This window comes from Lycorma delicatula, chromosome 5 (assembly GCF_047948215.1).
Source record: "Lycorma delicatula isolate Av1 chromosome 5, ASM4794821v1, whole genome shotgun sequence".
NCBI classification, from domain to species: Eukaryota; Metazoa; Arthropoda; class Insecta; order Hemiptera; family Fulgoridae; genus Lycorma; species Lycorma delicatula.
Genome location: NC_134459.1, coordinates 128,987,517 through 129,000,166, shown reverse-complemented (window position 1 = coordinate 129,000,166; position 12,650 = coordinate 128,987,517). Strand labels below are relative to the sequence as shown.

The 12,650-nt window shown below is 29.9% G+C and overlaps 1 protein-coding gene across 2 annotated transcripts in view; it reads left to right on the top strand.

Annotated features, from left to right (window-relative positions):
• The window catches only part of LOC142324534 (integrin alpha-PS2-like), a 97,306-nt gene that overhangs the window by 1,912 nt on the left and 82,744 nt on the right, over positions 1–12,650 (top strand). The window contains exon 2 of one of the 2 annotated variants that reach the window (XM_075365372.1): positions 9,433–9,554. The exons of the other annotated variant lie outside the window; for it this stretch is intronic. Coding sequence (XP_075221487.1) covers positions 9,433–9,554 — 122 coding nt within the window. The remainder of the gene's footprint in view (positions 1–9,432; positions 9,555–12,650) is intronic. 2 annotated transcript variants of the gene reach the window in all.

Here is a 12,650-nt window from a genome sequence, read left to right as displayed (position 1 = left end):
TTAGACTGTTGATGACCATGACAAAGTATGGATGGTTTAAACTTTTATAAAGTAATAAATTTAATTCAACTCATTTCCTAAATACTTGGAGATATGCTTTAGGGGATCTTTTTCTAAACTGCACTTTCTTTCTCAACAGAGTTGCAGATGGCACTCAATTTAAACTGGTCGTGAAACTTATAACCAATTAAACCCATATGAGAAGTATTACTTGCAACATCAGAATTAATCTTTATGAATCATATGATAATAACCAGACTTAGAAAAATATATTAATTATAACATTAAATCTTTTCATTATAAAATAATGAATTCAACACCGATAAACAATATGAAATTTGCACACGAAATTTGACAAAAATAATGTACTAAATAATCATTCTTGAAATCTATTATGGGATTAATGATATTAACTTATGGTAAAGTACTGTTTGGTAAATAAGTTTTAAGAAAAATTGTCAGCTAAATAATAAACAATTAAATAGAGCAGTTTTAATAATCCCATTGTCACATAACTGTTTTATGAGAAGCATAATCTTGTAATCTTCAAATTTTGTTTAAAATTCAGAAAAGTTCCATTAATCTGTACTACAGATTCTGTATTAATATGAAACAAATCTCATGAAGGAAGGTTTTTATATCATTAGATTTATTGACAATTTATAAAAGTAAATATTTCATTATGAACAGTATAATTATTATCTTTTATGATCGCATAGGATCATTTTAATCAGTTCGTTATCCAAGTTTCTTCGATGGGACTGTTTGGGCTTGTAGTCTGCCTAGTACATTTCGATCTTTGTGCCCTTCCTAGTGTTGAAAATTTTCATGTTCGGATGTGAAGCGAGTGCTTTTGTTCTTGATTTTCTTGCTTAATATTATCTCATCTGTGGTTTCTACTGGTGTAAGGAAAATTTTTCTTTCGATCCTCTCTCATTTCTCTAATCCATCTGCATCCTGTCTTGGTGTTTTTACTTCCCTGTACGAAGTAAAAGAAGTATTGTAATTGTGAAAAATTTCGGTTTTCAGATTTCAACAGAAATATCCATTTTAACCATCCCTGAATCCATTTTGACTAGTTTCAGTGTGATGTCTATACGTATGTATATATTTCACATAACTCAGAAACGATTAGCCGTAGAATGTTGAAATTTTGGATATAGAACTATTGTAACATCTAGTTGTGCACCTCACCTTTTTATTGTAATTAACTGAAGAAATGTGTTCAGAAAAAGCTCAAAATAAAAAAAAATTGGATTTTGATTTTTGTCTTAACTGCAGTAGTCAGCCTTCATTGAGAGCTTTTCAATGATATATCATAAGTGGTACTTATTTTCATTGGTTTTAGAATTATAGCTAAATTTTAATTAATAAAATATTTGGATCTTACAAAGGGAAGGCACATTGGTTCGAATCTGACTTCATTTCCTTTTTTTTTAATTTAAATATATTGATTTATTAATAATTATTAACCTCTGATTGAAAAAAATATGGTAAAAATCAGAAGTTATTAATGAAATAACATTTTTTTACTTTTCATTTTAATTCTAAAATTTTTACAGAGGTTAATTTTTAATAATCAATATGTTTAAATTAAAAAAAAAGTTAAAAAAATATATGTATATGAATTCAAACAGACGTGTGCGAGGTTTGACATGTTCTCACTTACACCACATAACTACTTGAGCGACATGAAACAAAATTAATATATAAACTAATATAAAATGCTGATATGGACACCACAAAAAATGTGATGCAATTGAGTAACTGTCAACTTTATTAAAGAATTGGAAGATTGTATTTCTCTTTCAAATGAAATAAGTTTAAATGAAGTGCAGCAAAAAATGTGTATATGTAATTTAATAGGCATACAAGGAAGTTATGTGATGTCCACATCAGATTTTTTGAGTCAAGTTTGTACTGTTCTAGCTGTTTCAGAGGTCTTGAATCGTGTATCCTCATGATATGTCCAAAGAATCTTAGTCTCCTCTTAGCATGGTATCAGTGATGGGTTCTAACTATTTGAACATAACTATGTTGGGTAAAATCCACCACTGCCTGTCTTCCTGGCACTTTTTATTGATACAGGTGCTTCCAATTCTTTCAATTTTCTGGAGTCTGTCTGTCTTCTTGATTCAGGTGGAAGATTGTTTCTGCTCCATGAGTGGCTTCTGGTTTCATAACTGTGTTTGTGTGTCTTATTTTTGCATTTATTGATAGGCATTTTTTTACTGTAAGTGAACCAGTTAATTTGTGAGCTTTGACTAGTTTGTTCCTTCTTATTTGGATTGAGGTTTTCCCATTTAGGTTGTTTGTTACTATTTCTCCAAGGTGTTTAAACTGGGTTACTATTTTGATTTTATTACCATTTATGTGTACTTCTTTTAATTTTGTTGGTTTTTGTGGCATAATTTCCATCTTTTCGAATGAAATTTTGAGACTAGTTTTATTTCCAATATTTTGAAGTTCTAATATCTGTGATTTAGCTTTGTTGATGTCATTTGCTAATATTGCTAAGTCAACAGCAAAACCAAGACAGTTTATTTTGATTTTTTGGCCTATTTTACTTTTAGGAGAATTTTTTAAGCCATTCCTTGTTGCCATTTTAGAGCACAGTTGAAAAATAGCAAAATAGCAGTGAGAGCCCATCACCTTGGTGCAGTCCTGTTTTTATCTCAAAAGGTTCCAAGAGTTCGCCTTAGAATTTTACCTTTGACTTAGTATTTGTGAGAGTCAGTTTTATCATGTTTATTAACTTATATGCAGTCCGAGATGTCTTAGAATTTTTAGTAGGGCTTCTCTGTGGATGTAGTTAAGCTTTCTTGAAATCTACAAATGTTATCACTATGTCTCTGTTTCTTTTCCTGTTGTAATCCATTATTAGTTTGAGACTCATGATCTGGTCTGGACAGCTTCTCCAGTACCTGAAACCTTTCTGGTATTTTCCTAGTTCTTTCTGGTTGTGGATCAGTGCTGTTGAGAATGATTTTTGAAAGAATTTAATTTGTTGTCCCAACGAGTGAGATTCCTCTGTAATTTTTGCATCTGTTTTTCCTCTTTTTTATGTAGTGGATGGATGAGGGCTGTTGTCCAGTGTTTTTGTAGTTCTTTGATCCAGTTGTTGACAAAGGGCGATTTTTGCCGTTCATCAACATTATACAGAGTGTCCCATATAAAATGCGACCCAACCTTATATTGGTAGGTATTGAAATAATAAAAAGGCATGTGTAAATGTAATTTTTATTATTACCATCCATTACCTTGCATTTAGAGTAAATGTTGGAAGTGGAATCTTCTTGAATACAAGCTTCAATTCTTTTTACAGCGTTTCTTGCAACTTTTTTCAAAGTTTGTGGCTGGATATTTAATACAAAAAATATAACTTAAATTAAAAAACCTTAACACTGAAAATAAAAATTAACCATTAAGGATATTTAATCTAACAAAAATTTACATGCGTTATAAATTTAAAGCCAAATTTTAAAACAAAAATCAAATTTTTTTCAAAAATATATTAAAGGGGGACCTTAAAACCAAATCTTTAAATAATTTATAAAACAAAATACACTCAAAAAAGGATATTGTTCAATATTGACTTTCAAGTGTTCGTGGTTTATTGCTGTAGGCTTTTTCTTTGAGGTAACCCCATAGAAAAAAATCCGTCGCAGTCAAATCTGGAGATCTTGGAGGCCAAAAGCCTCGACCGATAACACGATTACAAAAGAATTCCTCAACGAAATCAGAAGTTGAACCTGCGTAGTGCGATGTCGCACCGTCATGTTGTAGCCAGCAGTGTCTGTCTTCCTCTTCCAAGAGTGCGATGAACCGAAATAAAATATCCTGATATCGTTCTACATTAACGGTGTACTCGAAGAAAATAGGACCGATTATTTTCTTCCGCGATATCGCGCACCACACGCCCAACTTCTGCGGGTGTAATTGTTTTTCGTGATAAAACATGGGGATTTTCAGCACTCCAAATTCTACTGTTTTGGCTGTTTACGTAGTTATCCAAATGAAACCATGCTTCATCTGTGAAAAATAACGAATCCATAACATTAATTCCCTCGCGCAGAAATCGACGGAACCATTGACAATATTGTAGCCGGTTTTCTTTGTCGGGCTCATGAAGCTGATGAACCGTTTGAATGCGATAAGGTCGTAATTGTAATTGTTTGGTCGCCCGATGAACAGTTGATTTAGACAAATTAATTTCAGCAGACAAACGTCTGATCGATTTATTTGGCGAGGCGAGTAATCGGTCTTTGATTTCAGTGACTGTATCTGTATTCAACACTGACGCAGATCTTTTGTTTTCCTTGTTATTAACAGAACCAGTCTCTCTAAATTTTGCAACTAACCTTAATCCTGATGTTTTGTTAGGAGCTGGTTTATCTGGGTACTTATGGCTAAACAAATCTTGCACTGCAAGAAGTATTTCGTACTGAAGTACGACTGAACAATAAAATCACGTTCATCTAGCGAAAACACCATCTTGTCTCTAGCAATACACTGAACGTTATGATTGCATTGTTGTTACTATCGGTAGTGTTCAACTGCGTCGCCGCGATTTCAGATATTGGACGAGTCCATTTCAGTAACGAGTAAGTGAATAAGCTTGACTTTTGAAATTTCATGGATGAGTGATTGATGGGTTGCGTTTTATATGGGACACTCTCTCTCTCTCTCTCTCTCTATATATATATATATATATATATATATATATATATATATATATACAGAGTATATATATATATATATATGCTACAGGTGAATTGAAAAATCAGGCTTACTGCAACGTGCCTGCTCGTCTAATTGGAAAATTAAATATAATATATCTGTATTACTGCTTATAATTATAACTATATTCTAATCAAACTTAAACTACACTTGCTTCGCTTGCTAACCTAACTAGCGCGCGAAAGTTAGCGCACGAAGTGAATAAACTTACATCTCTGTGTGTGTGCTATTATTTCTGTTACAAAAAAAATAATAATAATAAGATAAAACTAGATAATCTAATCTTATGGGAAAGAAACTCAAAAACAGATGTAAAAAAAATGTTATGTAGTTACTGTTTAACTGATAATCAATTTAAAATGTCTTTAATGATCCTTTGAATGATTTTCAATTCTATCATTATTTACTTTATTTGAAGGTTTTATTTATTAAAGACTCCCATCCATGATATCTTATGATCTTATGGGAAAACTTTAAATTATATGGTTTGATTCCATACTAATCTCATTTTTTAAATTGAGAAATTAAATATTTCATTCGTTTTTAAGGTTTACCTTATCTAAATGTAAAAAAACCTTGAAAAGAGTTCTCCAGCCCCATCAGCAGACCTTTTGCCAATTTTTTTTTTTTTAAATGAATGTTTATGACCCCTAAATATGTTATCAATGGTCATCTGCTCCCCCTCCTCACACCATTTTTGAAAGATATTGTAAATTTACAATAAGTAAACTAAAGTAAAACAAATTAAAAAATAAAAATGAAATAAGCATAAAATTAAAAAAAATAAAATTGTAAAAAATTAAAATTTGGAAAAAATAAACATTACATTATCTTTTTCAGCCCATCAGTACTGCAGTGTGGTAGGGATATACAGTATTACTTCATCATTCTGTAACCAAAAATCCCTCATCTCCTAATAGCTACCACCCTCACGAATGAAAAAGACAAAGAAAAATTTTGCAACGTGAGATTTAGCGCTAGTGCTGCATAGCAGTGCATCAAGTGCTAGTATTATTTGAAAAAGAACAGATTATGTGCTTTTAATTGATCCTAATGGTGTTCCTTATAGGATTCTTAGAAGAGAACCTAGATAACTGTAAAGTTTCGTAATATTTTTTGTTTTAAAAGTTATTCGTGTAAGAGGTTACAGCAGCAGATTAATTTTACATAGGTCCATCAAATACAGACATGAAATTTGAATGCGATTTAAGGTGATCTATCTCCTTTTAGGTTAGACTTATCCAATTATCAGTTCCCACGGTGTCACAGTCTGTTATTGCTGAAAGCATATTTAAATTCTTGTTGAGAGTTACACATTCATTTTAACACATTGAAATGTTTAAAATAATGTATATATAAAAAAAATTTCAAAAAAATTAGTTTCGCTTTCCTTTCAATCCTTTGTTCAATTTCTTCTAAACTGTTTAAGAAAATTTGGTATTAGGAAAATATTTTTTAATTTTATCATGAAATACTATACACTTTTTAACATAATATCATCCAAATCATTAACAACAATTCCTCTTTCCGCTGAGAGAGGTTAACTTTACTGTAGAAGTAAGTATTTGTATTATGGTGTTTTTATATTTAGAGGTGAAAGCATACCTGCAGAATAAGGAAGACACAATAAGTATAATAACACAAGGTTTTTATACTCAAGGAAAGGTTAAGTCTTTCATGCATGATATTGAAGCAGGCCTTTAACATTTTGTTGCAGGCCTGCTTTTTATTTTACGTTACTGAGTGCCTGTTCAGTGCTACTCCACTTGTTGCAGAAATAGTTGTTTCCTTTCTTTGTAAATCGGTTAATGATATTATTGTATTTGAAAAATTAAAAAAATTAAATATATTATTACTCGCCTAAAAAGTAAAACTAAAAACTGTAGACTTAAAGCAAAAATAAACCATTTTTAATATAGCTCATTAATAATATAGCTGGCATAGCTTTTTAATATAGCTCCAACATATCAAGATATATTCATGTAGTTTTTTGATCCTATATCATTGTGTTAAAGTCAACAATTAGAGATCCAGTATTTAAAATTTGTAGAAAAATAGATTATTTATTTATTCTACTCTTATATTAAATTTAATTTTCAATATTATTTAGACGTTTAAATCGAAAATAGTTCTTAATTACACCAAATACACAAATACTATTTTAGTTAATATTAAAACATTAATTGGTAGGAGGTTTTCCTTCATTTGTTTTGTAAGTCGTGGAAGAACTGATATCCATTAGAACGTATGGTGCTATTAATTTGGAAATTCATCTCATCTTTATCACTCCTACGAGTATTCATATAAATTTTAATAAGCTCCCGGAAACAGTTTTACTTCGATATCGTTATTTCCACGACTTCAGATATTTATTGATCTTTTTTCTCTGTTATTCTTTAGAAACTTTTTAACATTTTTCAGTTATTGATAATCATGTTTCTGAAGGTTGATGTTGAATCATAAATTTGATACAAAAAAATGGCGCTACCAATAAAATTGCAAAATGTTTTTTTTCAGTAAGTAAATAGCTAGTGATACTTCCTGAAAATTGATATTTCACCCTACATTTTGGGAAATCCATCATGATACATATTACCTTCGATCTTTGGTGATACATTTATTTCTATCTGCATTAATTCTATCTAGGACTGAATAATTCACCATTAACAACAGAAAAATCTACTTAACAATTATGATTATTTTAATTGTTTAAATCTGTATATCTTACATGAATATTAGAAATTATTGGGTTTAAATTTGAGGACATGAAATTAGACAGAACTTTTTATTAAATTATTCTTAACTCTTGCTTTAATTATGTTGTATCTTTTCTGATTGAATTGAAGTTTAATAGCTTGCTTTATAAAACCAGACCGATGTGAAAAATTGAGAGTGTTCATGTTTTATTTCCTATCTTTTTGCTTGCTTATCTATTAATTTCATTTCATTTCTCTAACGTTCCTTCAAAAACAATTTTTTTTGTCTTCTTTGATTTTGTACCCATGTAAAATGTTAAAAAAAAGTTTCTTAATGTGTTCTATTAATTACCTAATAATTAAAAAGAAAAATGTTTCTGTTATTGGAAATGATGCTTATTAACTTTTCTTAAATTGTTATATGCTAGCAGCTGGAGGGAGTATTTTAGAAATCATAAAAATAGTCTGATGTGGACACCATATGACTTCCTTGTGCACCTGTTAAATCACATATACACACTTTTAAAAGTACATAAAATTTTATTTCACTAATAACTTATGATTTTTTTTTTCATATATTTTTTATTGTTGTTATTGAATTATTATTTATTGTAATTTTTTTTACAATCTCAGGTTAATAATTATTAATAAATTAATATATTTAAATTGAATAAACAGGAAATGAAGTCTAATTCGAACCGATGTCCCTTCTGCATGCAAGATCAAATATTTAATTAATTAAAATGTTATTCGGCTATAACTGGAACCAATGAAAGTAAGTATCACTTGTATCGTTGAAAAGCTCTCAATGAGAGTTTTTACTGCAGTTAAGAAAAAGTCCAAAATCCAAATTTGACATCATGCCAAAACTTGTCAAAATGGATTCAGGGACGGTCGAATGGATACTTCTGTTGAAATCTGAAAACCAAAATTTTTTGCGATCACAATACTTTCTTTACTTTGTACAAACAAGTAATTAATGATACTTGCAGTATTTTGTCCAAGATTATCATTGTGAAAATTATGCAAAAATATTGATTCCAAATTTATTTTAATATTTCAAAAACTTAAGTCATCATATATTCAGTCAGATTTAAGCCCTCCTTCAGTGTCTGGTACTAACTAATATTTCCTACTGTGGCATCAGCTGTTGTTATTGCATATGCAGCAGATGTTTTTCTTGAGTTTTGTAAAGTGTTTTTTTTTAACCACCATTAGGTATTACTTCAGAGGATGAGATGAATGACAATTTTTGTAGCATATGAAAATGCCATGCCTAACCGGGATTTGAACCCAGCACCTCCAGATGAAAGACTGAGACGCTACCACTCGTGCCACGGACGCTGGCTTTTTTATGAAGTGGTTGAAAAGATCAGAGTATACACTGAAACACTCAACAACAATATTCTTTTTAATCAACAGATACAAATAAAATTTAATTCAATTTTCAACAACATTAATTATATATATATATATTCCAGAGTCAACAAATTGACAATAATAATAATGCTTAAGCTAAAATATGTTTTTTAAATATATAAAAAAATAATTTGATTTATTGTCATAAAAAATTATTCTTTGTGTAATTAATTCATATTGTTTATACTTCTTAAGTGGATCTTGTTTAGTTAAAACAAATAAAAAATTACTTGAAAAATTGTAATGAATCATTTGCAATGAGATTACTAGTAATCTATTTCCTGCATTGTGAAATAATTTAACAAAATTATTAGGAAAACAATAAAATCTATTTTAGTGAAAAAGGGAATTCATAATTTTAAGTAGCAATCATTTAATTACTGCACTTTGAAAATTAAATTTTTTGTTGATAGTTATGTTGCTCAAAAGTTTGAAAAAAAGGTAATGTGGTCAAATAATTTGAAAATCTTGGGTCTAACTAAGTTAAACAATTGCTGACCAACTTCCAACTTAAAAACAAAATTATTTTATATTATTTATTTTTAATTGTAAGTTTTTTAAGTAGGTTATTTTTCAGTATATATGTCGGTGCACCTAGAGCAAATTCTATTCCTGTACAAGAAGTTGAAAATGGAGGAGCTGTATTTAAGTGTTCCATAAACAATAATAATAGTTGTGTTGAAATAATATTTGATAAAGGTAAGTAAAAACAAAATGTAAGAAGGTTTTATAATTCCTTATTGCAGTTATAAAATTTTATTGTAATTAGATTTTTTCTCTGTGTTTATTTTCATTTTTTTTTTTTAATTATATGTTTAGGAGCATGTGTTCATAAGTCGGATTTTATTAGTTCTTTTACGAAATGAATGTTATACTCATAATTCACAATTCTGATGCCCTCATTACCCTTGATTTTTTAAATTATGAAATACTGCAAAAATAATACATTGTTACTGCATTTATTAAATTTCATTTTTATGAAATTTCTCAATTTTGTTTTTTTTGGGGCTACAGGAAATGGTCAGTAAAAAAAAGCAAATATGTTAATTTTTTTAACAGAGTGTAACCTGTTTTATACTTGAAAAACTAATATAATGTAAAAACAAAAATGGAATTAGACCTTTTTAGAACTTATTCAATAATTATTAATCTTAAAAAAAAACATAACTGAAAAGTAATGCACTTATTATACTGAGTTTGGAGACTGTTCTGATGTGTTAAGAGAATGAAGAAATCGTGTTCATAAGAAAAACCAAAATTCTGCAGATTTATTTTTAACTTTTTTTGATAATTTTACGTATATGAAAAAAATATACTTGTTTTTAAATTAATGATCATTATCATTAACGCAAAGTAATATTTAACCTTTAATTCAGTTATGGTAGTAGAATATTTGAATTTTCTAACATAAATCTATCTTCTAAATGATTCATGAATATAATTTGTGATTCATTTATTTGAGTATTTTTTGTGCTGTAACTTCAAAAAAATGGTTGGATTAATTTTTTTTTAAGGTAAGTATTAAATATTTTATCTGAAATATCATGTAAGTTTATCAAAACATGTAGAGTATATTAATGTAATAAAATCTATGAAAACAAAAGAAGTCAAGTTTTATTATTAAAAACAAAACAGAACAAACTTAATAGGAAAATGTTATGAATTTATAAAAAATTAAAACCAGCAGTTTTTGGTATCAGTAGTTCCAAACCATAAAATATTTTGTAGAATTTTTAATGATCTTCATGAGAATAGTACACTTTCCAGCGTTCATGTTTCATCTGAACGTCAACCGGTAAATGAGAGGGAAAACATTAAAGTGTGACAGCTTAGTCCTGTAACGAGCAAGCGAAGAATTTCTACACAGATTAAAATTCGAGAAAGTACAGTATGGAGGACATTACATGCTCACTGACTTCGCCCTTATCACGTTGAAAAAATTCAATATCTCCAGCTTGCCTTATAGTGCAAACTTGCCAGATAGTGCAGTTTTGTCAGTGGGTAAAAAATAATTCCCACTTAATTCCGTTCATATTATTTTCGGAAGAAGCTACTTTTACCCGTAATGGTAAAAATAATACACGGAATTGACATCGGTGGTCTGTTGAAAACCTACATGCTGTAGTTCAATCAAATTTCCAGCAATGTTTTTCGGTAAACATATTGTGTGACATGAACAACAGCTAATTAAATTATATTGTAGCAAATTACAATAGAACCCTTTCATATTTGAACATGTCACGGGGAGAGATATCTGGAATTTTTAAACAATGAATTTCTTACAATTTTTTAAATCTCTCATTGGCAAAACAAATTAAAATGTACTATCAGCTTGATGGAGCACTAACACATTTCATGAATGAAGTAAGACAATTCTTAGATGAAAAATTTACTGGGAAATGGATTGTGTGTGTACAGGGCTGGTAAATTGGCCACTAAATCACCGGACCTTACTCCCTTAGATGGATTTCATCCATCCCTAATCTGTTTAGGGGGATGGATGAAATGAGAGATATACAAGCAAAATTCACTTGATGGGAGTGGTGAGGATGTTGCTTTATGATTAATAACAAACAACATGCGATTTTAATGTGGTCAAAGTATATCGTAATTTACTGTCCCAGATAAACATCAGAGAGAACGAAGAAAAATATTATGTAAGAAATATTTATAATGTAAAATCAACTGCATAAATCACTAATTTTGAAAGATATCGACGACTTTTTAAAATTTCAACTTGATCACATTTCATCCCCTTTCACCGCGCCTCGGTTACAAGAAATCGAAAAACGCAGAAGTTGATATTTATAACTGTTCTAAGTTTTTTTTTAACCTCCGGGACCACCGTTAGGTATTACTTCAGAGGATGAGATGAGAGGCTTGCAGCGTTTGTGAAGATGCCATGCCTGAATGCGATGCGTTCAAGGACTGAGTAGAATCGAGAATTCAGCAGCCTTCTTGCATTAGTGTAGTTAGTTGACCCACCGTACGTTGTTACGGATGTTTAAAGTCAGTATTTTTCAATACTAATTATTTTTATGAACAATATTTTTTTTACTGTTTTTTTGCAAACAGGTTTTTCAAAGCTAATTTTGTTTCATTAACGGCATTTTTAAATACTTAATCTTCCTAATGCTTCATCGTTGATCAGGAAGAGAACCTCTAAACAGCCACAGAAAATGTATAATAATGAATGTCTACAGCCAACTAGTCGAAGAAAATCCAGAATGGTACGTGCAGAAATTCAAGCTCGCGTAGCAGACCTTTGTGGAGTATCTGTTCATAATGGGCGTAAAGTAATAACAGAATCAAATAAACTGGGAGAAAATGAGAATTTTAGTACGCCGGGAAAAACTCGTATAAGAATGAAAATGAAAGATAATATCGACAAATTCCAAATATACGCGTTACGTAATATCATACAAATTTTCATATACAACATAAAGCCCGGCCGACATTGAAAAAGTTATTCGTTTTATAAACTGAACACTCGGATCTGTAGATGAATTGCAGACACGAAACTCTACGGAAAATTCTGAGGAGTATGGGTTTTAGATGGAAGCAAACTAAAAATAACAGGAAAATTTTAGTAGAAAAACAAGGTATACGTATTAAACCAGTAAATTATCTAAAGAAAATGAGCATTTACAGACAGGAAGGAGACCAATAATTTTTTCAGATGAATTTTGTAGTCACTCGACATACGGGAAAAGTTATGGTTAGACCGATGACTCAAATAAAGGCTATAAAACACCTATATCCAAAGGCTCGAAGCTGAAAATGGTTCTCGCTGGC